This window comes from Chroicocephalus ridibundus, chromosome 9 (assembly GCF_963924245.1).
Source record: "Chroicocephalus ridibundus chromosome 9, bChrRid1.1, whole genome shotgun sequence".
Classification (NCBI taxonomy): Eukaryota; Metazoa; Chordata; class Aves; order Charadriiformes; family Laridae; genus Chroicocephalus; species Chroicocephalus ridibundus.
This window is the reverse complement of record NC_086292.1, coordinates 42,278,505-42,302,844: the sequence shown is the minus strand read 5'-3', so window position 1 is coordinate 42,302,844 and position 24,340 is coordinate 42,278,505. Positions and strand designations below refer to the sequence as shown.

General features: G+C 43.2%; 1 protein-coding gene across 1 annotated transcript in view; it reads left to right on the top strand.

The window, feature by feature from the left end:
- The window catches only part of AGBL1 (AGBL carboxypeptidase 1), a 276,165-nt gene that overhangs the window by 163,155 nt on the left and 88,670 nt on the right, over positions 1-24,340 (top strand). The window contains exon 21 of the mRNA XM_063345380.1: positions 22,121-22,281. Coding sequence (XP_063201450.1) covers positions 22,121-22,281 — 161 coding nt within the window. The remainder of the gene's footprint in view (positions 1-22,120; positions 22,282-24,340) is intronic.

Here is a 24,340-nt window from a genome sequence, read left to right as displayed (position 1 = left end):
TCCACAATAAAATTGAATCAGAGATTCATACAAAGTAACAATGAGAGAGGTGATTTTTTTTTTTTAATGAGTTCGAGGAAGATACTGCAAATGAGTTTGTACTTCTCTGTACAGCCATGTGCAACTGGGGTTAAAAAAGCCCAAAAATGTTGTCCATTTTAGAGTAGCTTATTCCTGCTGGGGATCACTTATTTTGTAAAATATAGTTTAAAATATATGAATTTGGTTTTGTCACAGGATCAGAAGGGCAGTTTGCATTTTGGTGGAAGGTGCTCTTTTTTTTTTTTTTTTTTTTTTGATAGTTGTTCCTTTAAAAGCTGTTGGTCAGCAGATCGCAGGTGTGAGACTTGTTCTGGTTCGGAGGGGAAGCTGGGAGTTTATAAAATGATTTTTATCTTGCAAGATAATTGAAAGTTGAGTGAGAAGAGTATTTGGTTTGAAATGCTAACTCTACATGAAACCAGTGGAGGAGGCATCTAGTACTTCTGAAGTTATTTACTTTGCCGCTCTTTTTCTATTATGTTATACCTTCAATTCCATTTTTATTGCCTTCCTCATATTTTTCTTGCTAGCCTTGAGAAGTAATAGGCTGGGATGTGGCTGTCATCTGAGTTAGGGAGAAGGGCTGTGTCACTGTGTTGTGATGGGTCAGAGTATTCATGCCTTACTGGCTGGCAATGACGGGGAAGGACGGAGACAACCCTGTAGTACAACATAACCAAGCCTGAGTAGCTTGGTTCCTTGCTCAGAACCTTCAGCTGTCCTGCACCCAGGTGAACAGGCGTCCAAGGTCAACACTGTAACCCATGCTACCAGAATGAACCTTCTACCAGAGATGAAAGTAATGAATGTGCTATATGATGGACGCTCTGTTCCCTGCAGTCTGATGGCCCATATGGATTTTGCAATAGGCAGCTGGACACCAATTTTGCGATGACCTTTTAAGAGCAGCCCTTTTGTCTTTTCCAGTGAGGGAGAATGAAATAAATGGGATCTGAAAGCAGAGCTCAGGCTGGCTCTGAAAGAGCGACAGAAAGGTCACTTTTCTGATCAAGCTAGTATGTTTAGTGATTGGAAGGGCTTCCAGGGATCAAAGTGCTGAAGCTTTTTCTGGGTCAAGCACAACCCCACTAACCTCCACGTATGCTGAAATGCCTCGAATTTCTTACCTGGTTGATCAGCTCTAGGTAAATATGTTGCATAGAATGGATGCCTGCAGCAAGCCACCAAAAGTGCTTCTATGGTTTTGCACACTCAGCCCTCAGAGATACTCACCAAATCCTTTGATTTGTGTACCCTGAAGTAAGATTTGTACTGGGGACTGGTATTAAATGTCAGCTTTGAAAATGGGCCTTGTCATGACTAATGCAAAATTCACTCCTGTGGTTAATTTAACAAGATAGATCGGCAGACATCATACATTTATTAAACAACCATAATTATATTTATATTAATGCTGGTCTCTGCCCAGGAGAGATTCAGGCCTGGCATAATAGGATTTGTTCATAATGCAGAAGTGAGATCTCTGAATATAGATACAGTGAGAAATTCAGGATCGTAAGAACAAGGCCATGTTGTGGGCTGAGCTTGAGTAGCTCTGGGGTGTTCAGATGCAGGTGAAGGCTGTGGGCTGTGACAAAGGTACATGATTGGAGCTCATGTCAGACTTTAAGAACACGGACAGCTTTTGGGTTATTCTGGATGCTGCAAGGTTGGTTGAAATTCATTGGCAGAGGTATTGACCTCTCTCAGGTGCACTGCATTTGCATGCTCATTCACTTTAAGAGGTCAGCAAAGCACCCTGACAATTTTAGAGGTGGCCTGCTGTGTCTGAAGTCTGTTTAGTTCCATTCCGTTTCTCTGCAGGGTACGGTATCCGGTGGTTTTGATGTGATACTGATCACGCAGCACATCTTTATGTGGACAAGATCATTGCTTAGGCTTTGGAAACAGATAAAAATTGGATTTTTCTGAATCTTCCTATGTACAATTATGTTGTTTCGGGAAAATGGCCTGTGATTATCGCCCTGTTTTGTTCTGTCTGGTTGCACTGATGTCCTGGGAATAAAGCAGGTTTCTGGGACAGTGGCAGCTCTGCTCAGTTGGCTGCAGGAGGCGAGAACAGCATCTGCTGAATTCAGCAGCGTCTGCCTGCTTCTTATGCTGACACAGTGCCCACCTCTCCTCCTCTGCATACTGATGTCCCGTATCTGTAGTCTGCTTGTCTGTCACCGTAAACAGGGGAGAACAAAGTTGACAGTGTTGGATTGAAGGGCTGTAAGTGGTTATTGATTCCCAGGCCTCTTGCATTCCTAGAGGTGGGGGTCAGGAAGGGTGTGTGTTTGGGTACAGACATGAGCATGCGAGTTTGTAATGGCGTGTTAGCACCCGTGAGTAATAGGATGTACGTGTTTATGCTTTTCAAGTGGATTTGTATATGCTGTAGTTAGCTGCGTGCTTGTATGCACACTAGAGGATGCATTTATGCATTATACTTGGAAGAAGTTGCGCACAAGGGTGTGTGAATTAAAACAATGTGTGCGAGTGTGCATTTACCTCTGCTTGTAGGCAAAATGCTGTGTAATTGGCATCGGTATTTATTGCTTGAAACATGCGAGTGCATGTATTGTGCGTGTATGTGTAATAGCACATGGGGCTGCTTGTGGGTCTATATTGGGCTAGGTGTAACTAAAATGGTGATGGGCTGTGTGGCATTCTGTTGTTGTGTGACACCGACACAGTTGCTAGTGCCGGTAGGGCAGGGAGAAGGCAGAGATGCACAACCCTCAGCCTTCCTGCTGGATCTTTCCTGCACAGCACGTGTGGCAGTCTGCAGTAGCCTGTGAAGGGGAAAAGGAGCTCATTTCTAAATGAAGACTGAAAAGAAAACGCGCACAGCAAGGATCGATTCATTAGATTCAGATTTCATTAGCTTCTGATATCTCTGTTCACAGGAGAAAAGTCACACTTCCTTCGTGACCTTTTAGTAAATGCAAAGCTAGAGGGGAAATCTCTTTCAGTTCCTTTACATCTGTAACTAATTAGAGTGGAGGTGTGGAGTGCAGTGTATGGGATGGCAGTGAAGCCCGCTGAGGGACAGCACGCTCACAGTACTGGCATTTGTGCATGTGCTGCTTGCAGTGGAGATGAATGTCCTCTGAGGTCCTGTCCCATCCCTTCTTCCAGCTGAGATTGGAGCAGAAGGGTAGAGCAGCCTCCTCACACTGTGCAGTCCGGTTCAGTGCCACCTTATTGACATGAGGAGTGCCAAGCTGGTGGAAAGCAAAACCAGAACAGGCAGTACCTGTCAGTACCATTTCTTTAAGCTGATGTTACCTGCTGTATTGTAGAAAAAGGTTGAAAGGACACACCTTATGTTCCTTGGCTTTTCTTGCCTTTCCGTAGGGTGTTCCACAGCTCTTTAGAAGCATCTTTCTCAGCATAAGTACCTGGTGAATTAAAACAACATGGACAGATTTTGTGGCATTGTAGGACAGGACAAAGCAAGACCATTTCAAGTGGAGATGTGGAGTCAGATCCCATTTAGGTACCCTCAACCTGTTGATTCAGAGATACTCAGTACACCATGGATGCGTAAAAGGTGACGTGTTATTCGTGCCTTTGATGCTAATCACAAGGGCAGGCACTTGATATTGGGCTACTCCCTAACTTTTTAGTGTCTGCTGTTGACTGGTGTAGAGTGAGTGACATCTTCTGTGAGTTCATTGCTAGAAAGGAGGGAGAAATCTTATCAGTATTTTCTATGTCTCTTTGGAATAATCTTTTGTGACACACTCTGGGAGAGAAAAAGCTCAGGTTGATTTATGAATTCATGTGAAAAGGTTCTTAAAAGAGGGACAGCTTGAAGAGAGATCAATTTCATTGTGGTACAGATTTGGCTTATTATCTGCTCATACATCCCAAGAACGAGAAGCATGTGGCTCTTCTGTGCCTGCTCAGAATACTTAAGTACAGTCCAGATGGCATTTAAGGTCAGGCTGGCATTGCTGGAGATCCTGACTGTTCAAAATAGGGGAGGGTAAAACTGTGAAGAGAGACGTATTTCATGAGCGTTGAATAACAGGTATTTCAATCCCCAAGGTGCTTCATTAAGTATCCTGCTCTTTCCAGTCAGTTTCATTGATTTCACTTGAGAGTGTACAGCTATGATAAACTGAATTAAATGTGAGATCTCGTAACTCCTCATCCAGAATCTAACCCTTAAAGAGCTTCCAAAAAGGCAGAATCAGTAATTGAAGGCCTTCTCTTTGAGACAGCCAGAAGGCTCGCAAGAAAACCAGAAGTGTTTTACCCATAATAGCTCTGTGTCAGTGCCACAGAGGCTTGGCATAACCCCAAAATACATCTCATTTATGTATATGTGCTTGCATTTAAAAGGAAAGGGGAAAAAATAAAAAGGAAAAACAGACCCTTAAGATCTTTCTTTCCTCCATGGCACATGGCACTTTTGTGTGCAACAGCACAAAATTACTTGTTATATATGGAGAACTCGGTCTATAAGATTTTATAGAATTATCTTTCCATTTGGAGGGAGATTCAGCAGTTTTTTCCGTGGAGAGGATAATGTCACATGTAACTTGTATAACCTGCCTCTGCAAGCTTAACATTTGCCTATGAATGAATGTTTTGCCCCTGTGAATGGAAGCACCCACAGCTCTTACAGGCCTGGTATGAGAATCTGTAGGGACTGAATGAAGACTTTGTCTTTACCCATTACACGTAATCCTTCGGGGGTTTCGGATGCAGAAGAGAAGCCGTGGAGATGAACAGAGCAAAAGGGGAGGAGATGGTCAATCACAGGTGGATTTGAATGTTTTCAGCAGCTGGATATTTGTATTACCATTCCTCGTCTTAAGACTGACAGCAGACTAAGGGGCTTTGGAGTGGCTTTAGGGAAACTGCAGGGGGCAATTCATAAGTGGTGGAGCCGGGCCTGCTGAAGGTGGGATCCGTTTCATTTTCTAGTCTGAAACTAGAATGGCAGAGACTGCATGCTGGAGGAGGATGAGCAGGGTTAGTGTCACTGAGTCACAGAAAGCATAGCACAGGTTTATGGTTATGCATGACTACAGCCTGCATAATCTACTGCTTGCTGACAAGTGTACTATGTTCACATACAGACAAAGAACTGAAAAAGAACAGAGTATATCTTTCCCAACTTGTTTGCCAATCATTTTTGATTTTTTATTAGGAGTCTGGAAGAGTCTGGGTAATAGTGCTGCTCAGCTTGGCTCTGTGTAAAAGGGCTTAATTTTTATGTTTTCATTTAGTCATTTTTATTGTGTTGTTTCTTAGCTTGTTGATGAATAAATCTCAGTTACAAATGCCAGCAAATGCCTGGGAAATAGAAAAACAATCTTATATATGGATCCTTTGTATGTATTGGGGGTGCAGGTATTGCTGGGTGTGGTGTAATTAATTCACTTAAAAAGGACCAAGGCCTGCATTCTTGTGCTTTCCTACTATAACACTAATTAAAAGACATTATTAGCATGGTATTAATAAATGCATGAAGACTGCGTGCACAATTTGCAAGAGAAACAGAGAGGAACCTCTGTGTGTTTCCTGTACTTTTCTGAATCACACATTAGATGAGTGTTTGTACCGGTGAGGTGTTATGTGCAGTGAATATTTGTGAGTGCAAACGTGGAAGCGTGTTGGTAGAAGACTATGATTGAATGCAGCTACATGCATGTGAGCATGGGAACTAGCCCAAAACATGTTCTCTGAGACCTTCAAGTGTGCAAATATGCACTGGTGTGTCTGATGAACATAGTATTTTAATTGTGTACTTATGAATGGGTGCTGTTTGTTATGGCACCTCTGTCTTACAAGTGTGTCCCTGAGCCTCCGTGATCATGTGTGTGTATGCACAGATGTATGGCTGTGTCTGATGGGTGCGCGTCGGCCCAAGCAGGAGATAATGCAATGTACAAAAATCTGCTAGAAACTCGACCTCCATCATGTTTAACAGTCATTTTGTATTAAGAAGCAGGCGATTTTCCTCTACAAAAGAAGAGGCGCACTTGAAATGAGTATAAGAGGGCACCTATGGCAGTGACCATGCAGATGATTGTCAGCCTGAGTCAGAGAACTCATATGTGCCTTTTTCTCTCACTGATCCACACAGCTATGACCTCTACTAGTAGCAGTTAATAAAGCCTTTGGGATTTGTTTGGTTTTTTTTTTTCTTTTTTTCTTTTTCAGGGAAATGCACGTAAGAGCTTGGCAGAAACTGGCATTTCTTGAAAGTCATGTCTAATGTTTTTTCCACTGTCAGCCAGTTCCTTCCTGTAGTCTCTGAACATAAGACTTGCCAATAAAAAGTCCAGAAATAGCTTCTCTCACTAGAAGTAATGTTTGCCAACAATAGCTAGGGAAGAGGAAGGGAAATCTATTTTTGTAGTTGGATTCTAACATGAGGTAACCCTGTTGGCTTTAACAAAATTAATTTGTCACCTAAAGGTAAAAAGTTTATTTGTTCTGGAAAGCTTTTTGACCAAATTCAAATATGATGGTTGAGACGTGATACGTGTTAGTTAGTGAGGGACAGGAAGGTGCCAGTCAAGTGCATTTAACGTAATGCAGTGAAGTTGGTCTTAATGCAGCTGTGGTTTAGGATGTTGTAACCTCTATATTAAGGAGAGTGAGAGAAAGCAGAGTATGTGCCGGCTAGTCCAGCCTCCATCGACATGATAGCCCTTGTCTGAGATTTCCTCAACATCAGGACTGAATGTGAAGGACTGTAGAGCTGGAGTGGAAGGGACAGGCAAGTTCAGTTCAGCTAGCGATAGACAGATAGGTTGAGAGACCAAGTTCTCCCATCTAGGCTACAACATCTGCACTATTTCTCATCGGAGGTTAAGATGGACAGTTGGAGTTCCTGTACTGAGAAAAGAATTAAGGCCAGTGATAGCAATGGGAGAAGGAGGGACCATTTGGATTTACCTCCATTTGCCAGCCAAGGCCCTGTCCCGCTGCTGCTCAGCAAGGTGAGCAGGCCAGGGCTGTGAAGGATAGTCAGGTTCAACTAAGAGCCCAGGTCACCAGACGAGGCCGTGGTGAGGAAGCATGTCCCAGGCAAAGCCAGGAACATAAGCCAGTGAATCAGGATCAGGTCCAGTGATGGTGACTGGGGTCAGCCTAGCAATCACCTGGTAGGTCCGTAGTGACAAGGCAGGTCCAAGTTGAAGCCAGAAAGTCAGTCCGTGGGTCAGAGTCCAGACTGATGGGGCCTAGGGCAGATACGTTTGTTGGCTTTGCCTCCCAAGCAATTCAGGTTCTCAGCTGTAACAACAGCTGTTCTGATAGAAGCAGACATCTTCCAGTGTTGCATCCGTCTGCTGCTGTCGTTGAGCATCACCACTCTCTCCTGAACTCACATGGCTTTTTAGTCCTCCTGTTGCCTGAAAGCCTGTGGTTGTATGTCATCTTCCTGAGCCTGTCCAGATTCCACCCCATCAGCCCCGCTGTGTGGGGACGGCAGCAGCTCCCGATCCGCCTTGTATTCTGCCATCCAGCTTCACCTGCAGAGGTTGGAGATTCTTTGTTAGAGCCACAGTTGTGCTCAGAGGCGTGCTGGACTTGTTTGTCCTCAGGCTGGTACTCAAGAAGCTGGGAGTGAACCTGCTGTATGACAGTCATTGAGTAAAGGAATCCAGGCTCCCCAGAGTATGGGGATGGGGAGAGAGTTGGGGTTGTTCAGTCTGGAGAAAAGAAAGGCTCCAAGGAGACCTTATAGCGGCCTACCAGTATCTTAAGGGGGCCTACAAGAAAGCTGGTGAGGGACTTTTTAGGATGTTGGGTAACGGTAGGACTAGAGGGAATTGGTTAAATCTAGAGATGGGACGATTCAGACTGGATGTTTGGAAGAAGTTCTTCATCATGAGGGTGGTGAGGCACTGGAACAGGTTGCCCAGAGAGGTGGTGGAAGCCCCACCCCTGGAAGTTTTTAAGGCCAGGCTGGATGGGGCTCTGAGCAACCTGATCTAGTGGGAGGTGTCCCTGCCCATGGCAGGTCCCTTCCAACCCTAACAATTCCATGATTCTATGACATAATCCGCCTGAGGGAAGGACTCAGTCGCAGGAGAAAGGGGAGAACCAGGGGGAAACCGAAGATCTGACTGCCATCCTGCTCCCAGCAGCTGTCTGTCGTTTTGTCTGACTGAGTTTCGTGTATTGCTCTTATTGTATTACAAAAAATACAAGTTCTTTTTAAAACATACTCATCTTTGGTTTTGGAGTGCTTTGGGTTTTTTCTATTGTTTTTGGTTTTTTTCTTTTTTTTTTAACTTAATCTTCATTTCTTGTTAGTCTCTGATTATTTTAAAAAAAAATTTTTTAAATAATAAATGGTAGAATTACAGATGAATAGCTTCAAACAATCTTGTTCCTAGCAGTGAGAGGTGAAGTGTGAGAGGCAGAGAGAACTGTGGGCTCTCTCTCCCTAGCTCTGCCAATGCCCTTGACGAGGTGCCTTTGACTACGTTGCTCCTCCTCTGATTCAGCATCCCTGCCTGCAGCGTGCCATACTGCTCTCCTATCTCCCTGGGGGTATCCTGCGATTAATTGAGGCATGTATCTAAATGGCTTTAGCACGCAAGCCAGAAGTCCACAGGGACAAAGCTTTTACTAGGGCAAGAATAAAGGTCAGGCCCTTGCTGACATCGTTGTCTTGGTTAATTAATACACTAATCTCTATAACTCCTCTTCAGCAAATATAATTTGGTCTCAACCCTTGGTTTTTTCATTTTTCAGTGACTTAGCTCTGAGAGAACTAGTGAAAAGACCATGGTGGGAAATACTGCTTCTCACCGTATCCCCTGCCCTCGACCAGCCCTATGCCTTGTTCTCCCCTTGACATCCTGCGCCTTTGCTTGTCCCAGGGCTTTGCAGAAAAGTCCCCGTGCCACTTGAATGACTCTTCACTGGATACCAAAACAGAGGTATCACTCTTTTACGGATTTGAGGAGTGATGTCTCAACTTATAAGTCTTTCTCCTTCTTCTCCTTGGTGGGGGAGACCATCTGTTGCTTGTTTCAGTGGCCAGTCTGGCCCAAACCATGACAAATTACTAGGAAAACAGTGTGTGGAATTGGCTGAAGGGGGGAGTTACATTTGATACTGATTTCCTGTGGGTTTTTTTTCTATGGGAAAGTGCAAGACCAATGCTAGAAAATGTTAAGGGAGTCCTTGTTTCCTTGGTGAACCCTGCTGAAGGGCTGAGTACCCATCCGTGACTGCAGGAAGGAGATGCTGGTAGTTTGAAATCTGTGACTGATACAGCCCTGGGGCTTGGTATTTTGGGATGGCTGCTTTTGAACATAGAGGCTGTCCAGGATCTATTAGGGATTGCTACCAGCATCAGAAGACGCAGCAGGGCTTGGAGAGGAGCAGAAGGCAGAGTGAGCAAATGTGGGTGGTGAAGTGCAGTGAACCGAACCATCCTTGGATGAGTAAGAGGGAATATTCCCCCCAGGTTGTTACCCGGTGGGAAATCAATGAAATGAAGAAAATCTCTCCTTGTCTCCTATTCAGCTCTTAGTTCTGGTTTGTTGTACTTTCCATTCCTTTGTGATTACATCCGTGTCTCAGTCAGGTATTGTTTTCTGCTTGAGTTGGGAACATTCCCTAAAGCTGTTCTGAGCGCACAATACTCTTGTTCTTTCCCAGGCCAATTTTAGGCTGAATTTTGGCAGATTACACAAGTGCAGAATGTTTATTGTCCCTGTCTTACATCATCATTTTCCTGTATCATTTATTTTTCCTTTGACAGATTTTTAACACTGTCAGTCTAATATGCATCAGAGGTTGAAGTGTATTACCATAATGCAGTGCATTGTGGGTAATCCCATGCAAATTGTTCTGTGGAGAGTCATGCTGAATTACGTTCTTGCCCAAAAAAAAAAAAGAAAAAAAGGCAAAACAAAAGGCTTTTTTTTTTTTTTTTAACTGTTTGTTCTTTGGGTTTCAGAGCAGCTGCCAGAGGCACAGGTTTGAGCCAGTTGTTTGACATTCAGCACCATGTGCGGTGATGCTCCTCCTCACAGGACGCTGCTGAAAAGGATGGACTTGTGTGCTGCAGTGGGTTTTCTATATATGTGTCTCTGATGTCGAGTTTTAAAATATTGCTAGCTCGTCAAAGGAAAAATCTGACTGAATATTAGAGTGGCACAGCAAAGAGAAATGTCTCTTGCTGCTTTTTCCAAATCCATCGTACAAACATCTATTCTTAGAAAACATCAGTTTTTATGAACTTAAAGGGCATCAGATCCCTCTTGGACGTGGCAGATCTGATCATACGTAGCGTTGTTTTTATATCTTTCTCTTCTTTTTGTTCTCTATTACCAAGGTCATTTGCTTCGAAACTGGCTGCTTTGTTCCTCCAAAGGTCAGTATACTTCCCCAAACTGAAGCGGTAATTCTCCCTTTGGACAGAACACTTGATTGTAGTAGAAACGATTGCGATGTCACAAACAGAGGATTATCATTTTCAGTGGAAATCATAAAAGCAGGTTGAAAAGGACTCCTAAGAAAAAGGCAGCTTGTTCTTATGCAAATTTTCTCAGGTGGCACGGCTGCAAGATGAGAAAACCTGAAAGCCAGTAATCTGGAGTCAGCATCTTCTCTGCTGATAAAGTTTTCTTGCTTTGCTGTGAATGGTCAGTAGGTTGTCAAAGACTCGGAGACCTGTAGTTTATTTTTCCAAGGCCTGTGTGCTTCTCACCTGATGCCCTAGGAGGTGAAGCATTTATCAGCTGCTATGCGTTTGCTTTCTGATGGTCTTCATCTCTGAAAAAGCCAATGTGGAAATATCCACGGCAGAACAAGGGGAAACGCAAGCTGCTTTTGTGTGAGTCACATCAGTTATCCCACTTGCTAGAGATAGCTGCCTCCCCCTCACCCGAGCTCTGTCTCTCTGATCTTGTCTCCCTTTCTTCAGTCTGTTCCTTACAGTCTTCAAAGACCTGATTTCTTTTTCTCTCCAAAAGCACAGTAAGTGGAGATGTTAAACTGAGCCTGTGCTGGTGGGATTATATAGGGGAAAAGGCTTATAGGTGGTTTGCAAAAGTTTGCGTCGCACTACCAGGTCTAGCTGAAACTCCTTCTTGGCAAAGAATTCCAAATGTCTACAGTCATGTGCACGCTCCTGGTCAGTTCCTCATGGTCAAGCACCATGGCTTTATCTCTTCTGTAATAAAGTAGAAGCTTCAGTTTTGATTTCTGTTTTTGTTTTCCTTTTAATAGTCATTTTTCCAGCCGAAATTAAGGTAAAAATATCCATCAGCTATCTTGGTGGTTGTCAGTTTACTTTGTGCCACTGGACTTGAGGGCTGGCAATAAAATGAGCCTTTGGGCTCTGCAGACCTGTAAACCCTGGTTAGCAGTTGATGGCAGCTTTTTCACCTGAAAGAACTTTCCTGATGTTTCATTTCTGACTGTGGAGTCCACGTTCCCGGGACTCATTGCAGGATGTCCCTCCTAAACCAGCTTTTTAATGAATGATCAGTGACTTGCCCTTGGGCCATCTGGTGAAATTTCCTTTTGACTCGGCCTTCTCATGTATTCTTTAACTCTTTATATGGCATTACTGTATTACACATTCATTACATGAACCTGTATTAAATCAGAGCAGCCATCAAAGGGGGTCCTGCAGTACTTTTGCCTGAATTACGCTCAGTGTTATCAGCCATTCTCTAGGTGGCTAGTACAGAGTATTCAAAAGAAAGAAAGAGAAAAAAAAGAAGTGGTCAGATTTTCACTGTGATTACCCATTTTTCTGTCACATGTGACAAGCAGGAGGAAGGGTCCTGTGTCAGAACGATTATGCTGACACCTGTAAGAAAACAGCCCACAAGCTCCTTGCTCATACCCCCATCCTTCAGTTTCAAAGGGAGCAGTTACCAGCCTGGGGGAAGCCCTGTCCTCTGCAGTGTCTCTCTCCTCTCTGATCTGAGCTTGGGCACAGATGCTTTTTGTGCTTTTCCATGTGCCTTTTGCTTGGAAAAATCAATGACTCCTTTGTCGTTTCTCAAAAGTGCTAATACAATAAATCGTAGAACCATAGTTGCTTCCTGTCGCTGATCCTGAGGTTGCAGGGAGCGATAGGTGGGGAGGCCAGCTTTGATGGTGTTTGCTGAAGATGACCAAAGAGAATCTGTGATAGGAAAAGAAGAAATTAGCCGAGGGGGAGTCATTTATAATTTAGGAAAAAAGTCTCAGGTAGCTCTTGAGTTGTATCAGCATGAGGGGATGGACATACAGTGCATGAAAAGTCAGAGTAAGGAAAATTGAAATGGGAGAGGAAGGTGCAGAACTGTAGATGGCTCTGTGTCCTTACCTCTCACCTGTGGATCCCTGTGTGAGGAACTATTTAAAGTAAGTTTTTAAGGAGACCAACGCACAGAGAGTCTCAGGATAATCTCTTCTGAACATGTGCACATAATTATTGCCCCATGGAAGCTGGCATGTAGTGTGGTCTGGGCAGGAAAACCACCACCAGGTGGAAGCTCTGCTCTGAGGCCATTGGCAGAAGATCTTGGAGGAAATGAGCGATTTTGCGGAGAACAGCATTAGATCTGGAAAAAAAAAATATGCTTCAAGGCATGATCAAAAGGCTCTGGAAGAAAATATGGGACCCCTCAGGGCTGGAAAAATATGAGATTGTGTAGGCTGAGATCCGGGTGCATTCTGGAGCTATTTGTGCAGCCCTGGAGCCACAAGTACATTGTCAGAGCTGGTAGGGAAGAGCCAGGACGGGAACATAGTGGGATGCTGTGGGACGAGGATGGCTGGTTTATACATGAAGACTAATGCTTGCAGGTTGTCTGCTGTTTTTTTTTCTATTTGGCTTAGGTTATAACTCACAGAATCAGAGGAAGACCAGGTTTTGTTCCTGTAGGAGTTGTAAGGAAACCAAGGAACAGAAGACTTCAACTACTAAGAAGAATTCATTAAAAATGGCCAGCTGACTAGCTAGGAGACAGTCGAAAATGTGTTTAAGAAGGTGCTAACTATGATTCCTCGTGTTTAAAAACTTACTCCATGGGATGAGAGAACCACCAAAAACAGAACCATAAGCACTGGAGTAACACAGGGATGAGGAAATACAATGGCTGAGAGTGGTAACAGTGCCTTGAAAATACGGTGGATTTTTTTTTTTTTTTGGAAAAGGGATGGGGATGGGAGCATGAAGGGGAAGTGGTATATAAAGTTTCATGCGTGGCTTTCAAGGGTGAATCGTGACTAATTTTCACGCAGATTGGATTGTTGGACATCCCAGATGAGTTGGAGCTGACAAAAGGAGAGCTTCCTGCAAAAAAAAAAAGGCAGCAAGAGATTTTTGGGAGTTACGGAGTGAGACACAAAAGGACTGTTTGTGTAGTCAAAACCTAGTTAAAAAGCTGGAAAAAAATAGGTTATAGAAGGCATCCTTGGGATGGAAAGAAACTGATAGTAACATGACTCCACCTACCACTCTGAATTGGTGCTGGGCAATATTTATAATTTTAATGACTGGAAGGAAAGGAAAACAGTAAGATAATAAGGTTTACTGTTGTACCTGATACAAATTATACATTAGGAAGGGGGACTGAAAGATTGCAGGTACTAGAATGGAAGGTGAAACATAGGCAATGGCAGGGTAAAGCATGTTTGAAAGAATAGTTTAAAGCATTCAGATACATGGTTGGGTTCTGAATTAGCTCTAACCATTCAAGAAAACATAAGTAGCTATTATAAAGACAGCTTGATAAAGATGTCTGTGCCATGTGCACAGCAGCAATAAAAAAAAAGAAATAAGATGCCTGCACGTGTGAAGAAAAAGGCAGACTTGGAAGATGTTATAATATCCCTATAGACGTGAATGGTAATACCTCCTGTGGAGTACTGTGTGTGTTATGGGTCATTTCTTTAGTAAGAGACAAAGCAGTGATAAAGAAGGACTAGAGAGAGCACATGAAAGTGTTTAGTGGCCTGGAAGGCAGCTTCAATACAGGGCAAGCATTAGGGATACAAGAGCTGTTGCGTTATAAAGAGAAGGAATAGAGCGTTGCCGTGCAGAGAGAGCAGCAGTGTGCAGCAGCGGCGCTGGGCGCTGTGCTGGGGAGAGGCTCTGCAGCGGTGTGGATGTTGGGTGGCAGTGTAGCAGGAAGCAGGCCCGCCATCCCGTTGGATTCTCTTCCACATAACGCTGCTGCCAGGCCCAGACGCAGTTTCACTGGTCTGCCAGTCTCCGTAATGGGCTGGTGTGGGAGCAGAGCGACAGAGATAATGTGGGGCAGTGTGTTACCAGGCTGTAGTATCGGGAGGGATGTCTGGGTCATGCTGTGTTGGCTTCTCACTAAATCTGCTCTAGTGCTTCAACCCCTGTGTTTGTGCAACAGTGAGAGGTGCGATGATCCTGAGGTCTCATTTTGGATGGGGAAGAAAAGCACGCTAGCTTTGATGTGTCATTCTGGTCAATACATATTTTCTTCACCTCTGTGATGGGAAGAATAACATATATTTTACTGGGGTAAGAGGAAAAGGCTAGAAGGTTTCCTCCATTGCATTTTATAGCACAGTGAGTTTTAAGATACTAACTAGTTTGGAAGTTCCCAGTATTGTTACTTTAAATACTTTAAAGCCACACAGAAAAATAACAAGATGTTGTATAATACAATACAAGGACACAAGTCCATGTCATGAAATTAAGATGCAACAGTTGATTCTTTATGTAACACATAATTAACCTGGGGATCCCTATAGTGGATGGCAGTATGAAGACAAACACTTTATTAAGAATTTCTGAAACAGGTTAGACACTTTATGAATAGCATCTGCATTTACATTAGACAGAATAAAGCTGTAAGTATCATAAATCCTTTTGCTCCAAGGCATGTGGTGATCACCAGCCAGGATTAGAAAATTATTTTACTCCCATGGTGAAATACGGCCAAACCGGGTAAATTCATAGCTGAAAATAAGGCACGGGTGGGCCAAGAGTCTGGTCACTTTTTTGTACACTGCAGTTATTTATACAGGCAAACTTTTAAATGGAAGTAGAGAGGGAGTAAAAATGATCCAGGGATTAGGCTGCCAATTTAGGACTTGCAAAATTTCTGCTTCTTGCTTTCCCAGACTGCTTTTAAGAGCTAATTCATTTGACACAGATTCTCAGACATCCTTAGAGCCCCACCTCACACTTAATCTTCAGATACCTCAGGCTATAGCCTGTCTGTGACTTGTTCCAGGTTCCACAGTGTTCAGATAGCAGAAAAATGTAAGTATGTGAAAGTAAGTCATGGATAGACTACTGATGAGTTTTCTAGGCACCGTCAGATGGGGTGATACCAGTTAACCTCTTGCAAATACTGGGAGCATAGGGAAGAAAGATGCTTTCTTGAATCAAGCACTTGATTGTCACTAGTGTTAACCACTTTCTTTCCTCATGCTGCCCCAGAATCTCGATGTGACTTTGAACTGGTCCCTAGTTCTCTTCCCTGTCTGCCAAGTAGGAGGCTTAAGTATCCTGGAGCAGCATTTATTTTCCTTTAGGAATTAGTTTGTTGGGGGGTTTTGTTTTGTGGATTTTTTAATTTAAAAAAAAAAGCACTGTCCATTGTTTTTGTTAGCTCTGCTATCAAAAGCTTTCCCTCTGGACTGTCACTTCCAAGATCGCTCTTCTTCATCAGATAGTACAGACAGGCTTCTCCTCCCCAGAACAGTCCCCAGTCCTTAGATTGGAATTTGAGAGACTCCTGACTCCCGTCACCAGGAAACAATGGAGACTTCTCCAAAGTGCTCAGTTCTGGCCTGGCATTATCACTGCAGCCTCTTCGGTTCTGTTTCAAAAGATACTGTGGGACGAGGTGAAAGATTGCTCAGTGTCTGCAAAGAGAGGGATGAACTGTTGATGCTAGTCCAGGTCCATCCAAAGCCTAAAAATAGGTCCTTAGCGTGTCACAGGGTAATGAATGAGACAGAAAACCAGTGTTCTGCTCAACTTTATTGGAAAGCAAGAACTCTGCAAAGAATAGCATCTTTCTCTATGGTTTGTCTGCATAGGGGGAAATGTCATCATTTCTCTTTTGCTTTTTGTTCATCTTTTATTCCGGACATGACTACCCGTCACAATTATGGCCCACGTTTAAAAAAAAAAAAAAAAAAAAAAAAGTCTGTCCCTATGCTATTCAAGAAGCAGGCTGGCAAAGCTGAGCTTTCTGGTACCTTGCGCCACCTTCAGTCTCATACAGCAACACAGAACAGGTACAACAGCATCCAATGGATGTGGAAGCATTCCCCATCCAACTAGTACCTCACTGTATGAGTGTGCCGTCTCTGGGGAGGTGGGAAGTTAAAGCCATCCCTGTCTCCATCCTGGATAATTTGCGATTTGTTGACATATAACATGAGATAGCAGCGCGTGGGACAGAGAGGCCAACCAAAGTGGCCAGCTGAGGTTGGCAAATGCAAGGCTAATATAGTTTCTATGGCTTTTCCAACAGATGATGAGCTTGCCATATGATGAGGAAGGAGTAATTCATGGGAGCTGATTAAGGAAGGGAAAAAGGATGCTGAGGGAGGAGCAGAGGAAGAGAAGCTGGGAAGGGAGAAAAGGATGGAGGGAAAGGACAGTGAGACAGCTGTGGAAATATTGTGAGGGAAGGGTATGGAGATTGGAATGTCAGCACAGTGGAAAGAAGGAAGAAACCCCTTCCCGCAGTAGACCTGGAGAATTCATAATCTAAATAATTGTTTTGCTGGAGTACTTGGCCAAGTTTCTGTTTGTTAAATCCCCAATTAGCCTATGAGGAGGTTGTTTAGGACTCTTTCTCCAGCAGATCAGAGGGAGAAGATATTTCATCTTCCCGTTCACTCCATTCCTTGAATAGTGTTGCTCGTAATATACATATCTTTAACCAGACGAAGAATCCATTTGAATGATTAAAACAATAGCCACTTCTTAGTTTCTGTACCCAAGAACTTTGCTCAGCCCCACTCAGGCAAAACAGCTCAGCAAAAGTTTTGTGAGAGGATCCAAGGAGATGCTAGGACTTGTTTCCTCACCGTGTGGCCAGAGTACCAGATGTAATGAGGACAGACATTCGGAGCAAGGCACACCTCTCCAAGGGTGACAAGGGGGTAGAGGTTTCCATTAGCTTTCCTCTTGTTATCATTCCTCTATATCAGCATCCATTGACCTCAACAACCCCTCCTTCTTTCTCATCCTTTTATCTCTCCCGTTCTTTTATCTTCTGTCTCGAACTCCAGCCCCTCTCATCTTTCTTTCTAGAAATTCCTGTTAGCCTTTTTTTTTTTTGCCTTTTTTTTTTTTTCTTGCATCTTCAGCCTTTTCTGCTCACTTAATCCTCTTGAAATCTTTTGGCCCAGATTCCCATCCTCATCCCCTCACTTTGTCTGTTTTGCATGCCATACCTGCTGCATAGGAGGGATCTCTGGGGCATAAGAAAACCTGCCTTATTCCCTACTGTCCTCGTTGTCTAAATAGCCTGTTCCCCAGCGTGTGTCTGCATATTTTCGTTCACAGGGGTTGGAAGGACAGTATCTTTCAGAGCTGGCCCAAGCTAAAATTAAGGCTGCAAACACCAGGTACCAAATGCTTCATTCAGCTCTCTGGTTTATTCTCTAGAGCCTCCAAATGGTTTCTATTAGTATTCTGAGGGGGAGCTCACTGATGGAATTAGTGAGAAACCAGACTGTCAATTTATTTATACCCAGCCTTAGGGCATAACCATTGTGCATGTGTAAAGCTATTGAGATGCAGAGAATATTCTGTAAGTGTGTATGTGTATGTATTGACTGGAAGTGAGTTTGCAGGGAAAAGCTGTTGCCCCAAGGACTGAGCAGTGACCAGAAGAGGGAGAGGCCACTGGAGTGGCCATGCTGCATGCCAAAAATCCCTTTTCTCTGAGCACAGGAAACAAATGATGTCTCTGAAATCTCTTGTCTACTTGTGTTTATTAGTATCTTCTAACTCTAATTTCACTGTAGCTCTAGTTACCCTTGGGAAGAAATTTCAAATTTAACTTTTGGAGTCCTTCCACCTTCTTCAACAATATCTGCATTATGAAATTCTTGCTGCCTTTGGCTTCAGGAGCGTTTCAAGCCTATGAGTAATGAATAACCAAGTTTTTCCACTGCATTGTCGTTTAGCCTCTGAAGCATTTTGAGGGCAAGCTGAGAGATTAAAAAATGTTTAGTTGTGGATATTTATTTGATGCATCAGTGCTGAGTAAGAATTAACTGTTTTTCCAGTATGATTTAATTGATTTTGTTTAGGAAAATTTGTATTTGTAATGTCCTGGCCAAATGATAAGTCAAGGAATAGCTTTTTTTTTTTTTTCCTGCTCCCCAGTTTCCTATTACTTTGACAGTAAGAGATGCAGGTGAACATCCTACTGCCCCAGCTGTTGTGCTAGTAACAGTTTTGGAAGAAAAGGTGAGAAATTAATTGGTCTAACTAAACCAAGAGTTAATAGATTAAGTGTCTGTTTCATTCATCTGATTGGCCGTGTCGCCTACCTCTGGAATTTGTTTCTTCCCATGAAAAATAAATATATCCAAAACTTGGACTGTTATTAGATGTCACCTCCTCCCGTGCTGTCTGTTGCAGATTGAAAATGTGAAAAGGGATTAGGAGAAGTTGTTTAGCTCCGTTATTCTCTATAATAGCCAGGAAACAATTAACCTGTTATCACGGAACATGTTGCCTGCAAAAGACTGCACGACAGGGCCCTTGGGACCAACAGACATATTTGTGTTGCGCAGTGGAGCGTGGTGCATCAACCTGGTGCTGGTCCAGGCTGGTAACTCGTGTAACAGAGAGCAGAAACTATGTGATGTGAGCTGATCGTCAAAGTAGAATAGCTTTGTTAGCATGTTTCTGAGGCTGGACTAATTAGGACTGATGAGCTTGCCTGCAGCTTTCTGGTGCAGAGATAACTGTTTCCTGCTTCAGAATTTGCTTAGATTCTACTGGCTTGGAAGACTTTGCACCACGCTTCACTGCTCACATAGACATGTCCAAAGGAGGACAGAGCCATAAAGCATCGTGCTGGAGAGAAAGACGGGGTCACTGAGAATCCAGGCTGGCAGGACACTGCAGGGGAGTCACTGTCAGGCGGAGCAGCTCCCATACAGCTGTGGCAAACGGACCATATGCTGTCACTAAGCGTAGAAGCAACACAGCTTCACTGCCATGGAGCTGTGCTTCCTACCAGCTTATTAACCAAACCAAGATGGACCAATTCTACTGTTCTTTTCTTCTTTTTTGCATTTCTTGTAGCGTATTTTCATAAGTCTGAGTTGTAAGCACAGTCTCAAAATTTTGACAGTTGTGTGTGCTGCAGAGCTATGAGGGAAATGCCGGGAGACCAGGCTTCCCTTTCCGCAATGCAAGAGGGACTGATTATTCACCACTATAGCAGCTCCTGGCAGTGCTAGCAAGTGCCATCATTAACATTAGTTTGATATGTCAGTTCTGTCAACAGCTTCAGTTTAATGGTAGTCGTGCTATGCACCTCCAGCTCCACCCTCTGAGAGCTGAGGAGGGAGGAAGGAAAGGGAGAGAAGTATCTCAGTTAAAAAAGAAAAGTCTGCCTATGTTTGAAGTGAATAAAGCATGTTAACAAGTAATCCTCTAGCTGAGGTTTCCAGCTGTTACTCCTGAGCTGTCTGGTATCAAAGCAATATGGGTCCATCGTACAGCAGCTAACTTCATTGCGTGTGCAATTACTGTCTGAGGCTTCTGAGGTATATTATAGTTTTATTATTATTATTTCTCTGCTCATAGTTTCTTAAGGCCTCTTCATATCCTGAATAAAGCCCTTGGGAATCATAAAGCCACAGGCTGAGTTTTAGCACAGTCACTACTCGCATCTCCTGGATTGATAGGTATTTAGTATGTTGCCTTGATCTTGGAAGCAGGACCCTGAGATACACCCCAGGGAAAGCCGCGAGATGTTCTTTGTATTTTTGGCCCCTGAGAAAATAACTCTTTTGCTGTGGAAATGACATATTTTTGCTCAGAAATGTCACCACTTCTGCCTGCTGATTGTAACTCTGCCACACTAAAATATCTTAAGTCTTCTAAAGTAAAATAATAAAACATTTAGAAATCTATGCAGAGCTGCCAAGCACTCTCATTGTTTTGCATTAATGACCCTTGGTTCCCATAAGCCTCTGCCTCTGTTTTCTTACCATTATTAATTATTACTATAGTTCATTGTACCTGGATCTTGCTTGGTAAAGCTTGCAGTCGAGGTGAATAGAATGAGGAGAAGAAACGGTGGCAGAGATTTTCCCACTGTGATAAAAATACTTGAGACTGTTCTGAGAGCAGAAGTCAGTTCTCCAGAGACCCTAGTCCCTGCCCAGCACCCGAGCTGTGTTTTCTCAGATTGTTTATGTGCTCTTCTGGGCAGGTCCTGCGCTTCCCTAGTTGTCCAACCACTCAGTATCTGTTTGAGCTCTCTAATGTTTTGTGGTGTTCATGTTCATCATCATAATTACAGATTCAAGCTTTGCTCACCAGATTTGAGAAAGGAAGCAGAATTACATCTTTACTATAGGAAAATGTATTTCTTTATCAGCTAGGGCATTTGTATGCCAGACGATATTTGCCTATGCTGGATCTGCTAGAGATGAAGTGATGATTTTCACCCCGCATAGTTTGTGTCCTCTAACAAAAATGCACAAAAGCAGCTTTTCAGGAGAACTGCAGAAGTTTACGTGAGAAATCTCTTCTTTCTTCCAGCCACCTGCATGTTTTTGGCTCAGAAATAATCTCTCAGCTCTACAGACCTAAAGATCCCAAAGCACTTTACAAATGCAACAACTTTATACAGGAAAAAAAAATAATCAACACGAGATCAGAGCTCGACCTCCTGTCATACTTTAGGAATGTATGGGCTTCGTTACCTGATAGATGTTCACTACCAAATATCTAGTAGAGAGTCAAGTGCGGGCCATGCTGGCATGGAGCTCACACTGTGCACATGGCTGGTGCCAGGGCTGGGCGTGTGGACTTCTGAGAGTTGCCAAGGAAACAGGTTTGGAAATGGAGCTGGAACTCTTGTTGGAAGGTTGGCTGCAGAGATGTTTTGTGTTGCAAAAGCGCATAGGGCTGCTATCGGCAGAGGCGGCAATTGATCCAACCCCTGATGTGATAGCATTAAGGAGTAAATGCGAAGCGGTCACTAAATGCCAAAGATGAGGGGGTTTGCAGTTTCTTAGTTTCTTTTTAGTATATATGAGCTTTGTTGGTCTCCCACCCCCTCACCACTTGCATGAAACGACCACTGATTACATTGACGTACTCCTATGCAGGCCCTCGGTGTGTTTCTTCTTTGCTAGATCTTTATTTTATTTTTTTAATTAGGGAAAAAACAAACACAGACCATTCATAATCAGGGTTCTTCCAGTTGAGAATCCCCAGCTTGGAGGAGTCTTCCCTTGAAAGATGATGTTGATGATCCAAACCCTGTTTGTGCTTCTCCATCTCTGCTTGTCTCTGCTAGAGAGACATCAGCTTTTAATAGACTGAGAAATTCCTTAGGGGTGTTTGTTATTTTGCAATTACTTTGCAATTGATTTTCTTAAAAAACAATTCATAACTTGTTAAAGATCTCTTCCCCTCTCTCCCCCACCTCTTCCCTTTTCTATCTTTGCCCCTGCCTAGTATTTACAATCATAGGACCTGTTTTTTTCCCATTGCTTAGGGAGACGGCTCGTCTACAGAGAGAAAGAAAAAATGAGTCCTAATTATTTGTAAGAGTTCATTTACTGGGGTCTGAGCCTAATTCTTGCAGTGATGACTTCTGCAAATGCAGTCGAGGCACTTGAACTCCTTGCCTCTGTTTCCCCACTTGTCAAATAGAGGCTAGTTCAGAATAACTTCTGTAGCCCAGGTGTTGTCAGTTAATTTACGAATGATTCTATAGGGAAAATTTCCGTGTGTAGCAAACACGAACAGACTCCTTATTCAGAATGGAAGGAGGAATGTTAAGAGATGTCCTTCTGCAAAACAATCTTGACTCTTTCCATGCCCCCAGGAAATGCACACTCAGCACTGAGACTTTCCGCCTCTCTCCTCCAGGGCCTGCAGCTGGGAACTCAAGAGCTGGAAGAGATGGGAAGCAAGTTTTGCCTTGGTTTGCTCATTCTACACCTCAAATCCCTGCCCTGCAGCAAGAAGGTGATGGCTCAGGCAGCGCTTCTGCTAGATCTGGAGGAGGAGATCACAGACCGGGCACAAAGGTCAGTGATAGCATTCAGTGGTAGCATTCTGTGGCAATCAAGTTGGTGGGGGTATGTTTTGGGTTTAAATCTGCAGAAATGGACTCTCCTTATGGCTGAGATTTGTATCTTGGGAACTGGGATGTATTGAGAGTAATCAGACGTGAAGATACAATTGAGTCGCAAAGAAACTACTAAAACAGTGTTTCCCTGCCCTGCAGCTGTCTGTGTGAATAAAAATGGAGAAGGAAAGAACCTGATTTCTATTTTCTAGTGAATTTCCATTTTTGTCTCAAAACTGGTTACTGGAGCATAGGGATGGTACTGCCCCACAAAAAACGAATCAGCAGGAAACATTTTTCCGTTCACTGGAGCATGGTCTGTCCACCTCAGATCCTCCATGGAGAGGAGGACAAGGAAGACGTTCTCTAAGAACTGCAGGGCAGCGAACAAATACTGCAGATAAGAAAAGAACTTTGATGGTATTATTCAGAAATGGTTGGCATGATTCTGCAAGGAATCTCCCAGACATTCCTCTCTTCCTCACTGAATTGAGTCCTGCAGACATTTAGAGTGTAAGTTTATGACTTTTTGGTGCGTAGAATGAAGTCATGATTCTACTGATTATTTAAGAGGTGTATTTCCAAATTGCAAAATTAGTTCATTTGCTTCCTACATTCAGCGGGATATATCTAAGTGAGGTTGCCCCATTATAAATATATGGGGAATCTGTCCTGGATAAATGTCAGAGTATGGGATTCTTCAGCTTGAATTTTTGATGGTGCAGCACCACGTATATGCTTTCTAGACCACCATCGCCTGTTAGTGCTATGTGCAAGCGCACACGCTTGTAATAATGTTTTTCCAAGAGAAATGGAGAAAGAAAACTTCGTGATGTGATATGAATTGAAGCTCCCCAATGGGTTTGTCATCAAAGAGCGCTCTCAGCTTCATCAATGAAAAGCAAGTTTTTCAGTTGCAGAAATGCTGCCATAATTTATAGCAGGCTTCTAGTCGTCCCCCTGCAGGAATACTTAACCGACATTACCACCACCTGTTCCTCATGCCGAAAACCATTCCTACAAGCTTGTTCGCAGTTTTTAATGTTTATGAGGGACAATGAAAAAAGAGGGCTAAAATGTAGAGACATTCCTTTGGATTAGCTGTGCTCACTTGTACATGTGAACATATAAATGAAGCAATTAATGTGTATGCTGAACACCATCCATGTTGTGGACAGCCATCCGACAAATCATTGTGTATCATTAGAGAGAACTACTGAAGCCTGGCTAGGTGGGTGGATTTGAGATATAAATCAAACTCTCACTTTTGAACTAGAGCTGGAAGGCTCTTTGCATGAAAATAATTTCTCAGATGGGAAGAAAAACATTGAACCCTGACTAGCTTCAGACACTGAAAAAAAGCCATCTGGTCACACGAGCTCAGTGAGCATTTCCCCTGATCTTTATAGTCTTCTGTTACTATTTTCTTTAGTTGGTTTTATATTAATGGCAATTCTTTCCGTTTTCCTAATATTGTGTGGTAGGTGATCAGTACCCAAATAATAGTAAGAAGCTCTCTAATTACAAATATTTTTAAAGAAGTTAACAAAAAAACCCCACAACTTCGCTGCTCTTGTAAAAATCCCATGTTGTTCCAACTGGTAGCTGGAAGCAAAGCCTTCTGTCCCTTCAAGTTTGCCCAGCATTAGTGAGCACCTCCATGGCATCCAGGGATGTAACGTCACTGCTGAAAGGCAATGTGACGGTTACTCGTTCGTTTTCAATCCACTGGGTATAATTGCAGGTTTGTGTAATTTTGGTAGCTTGGGTGTAATTTGTTACCATTTGCAGACCAGGTGAACAGCTGAATTGTTTACGCCACCTAGATATGTCATATTGCAGGAGTTTGTTGTGGAAGGTTGGGGGAAGGGAGATGCGGGGACCAAAGGGTTTGCTAGCATATTCTTTTTTTAAAAATAAATAATTCATGGAAAATGATTGTGCAGTATATTGATTCTGATTCTGAAAATTAATACTTTGCTTCTGAGTTTCTGTGAGTCTAGCCAAGAGAATTGTGT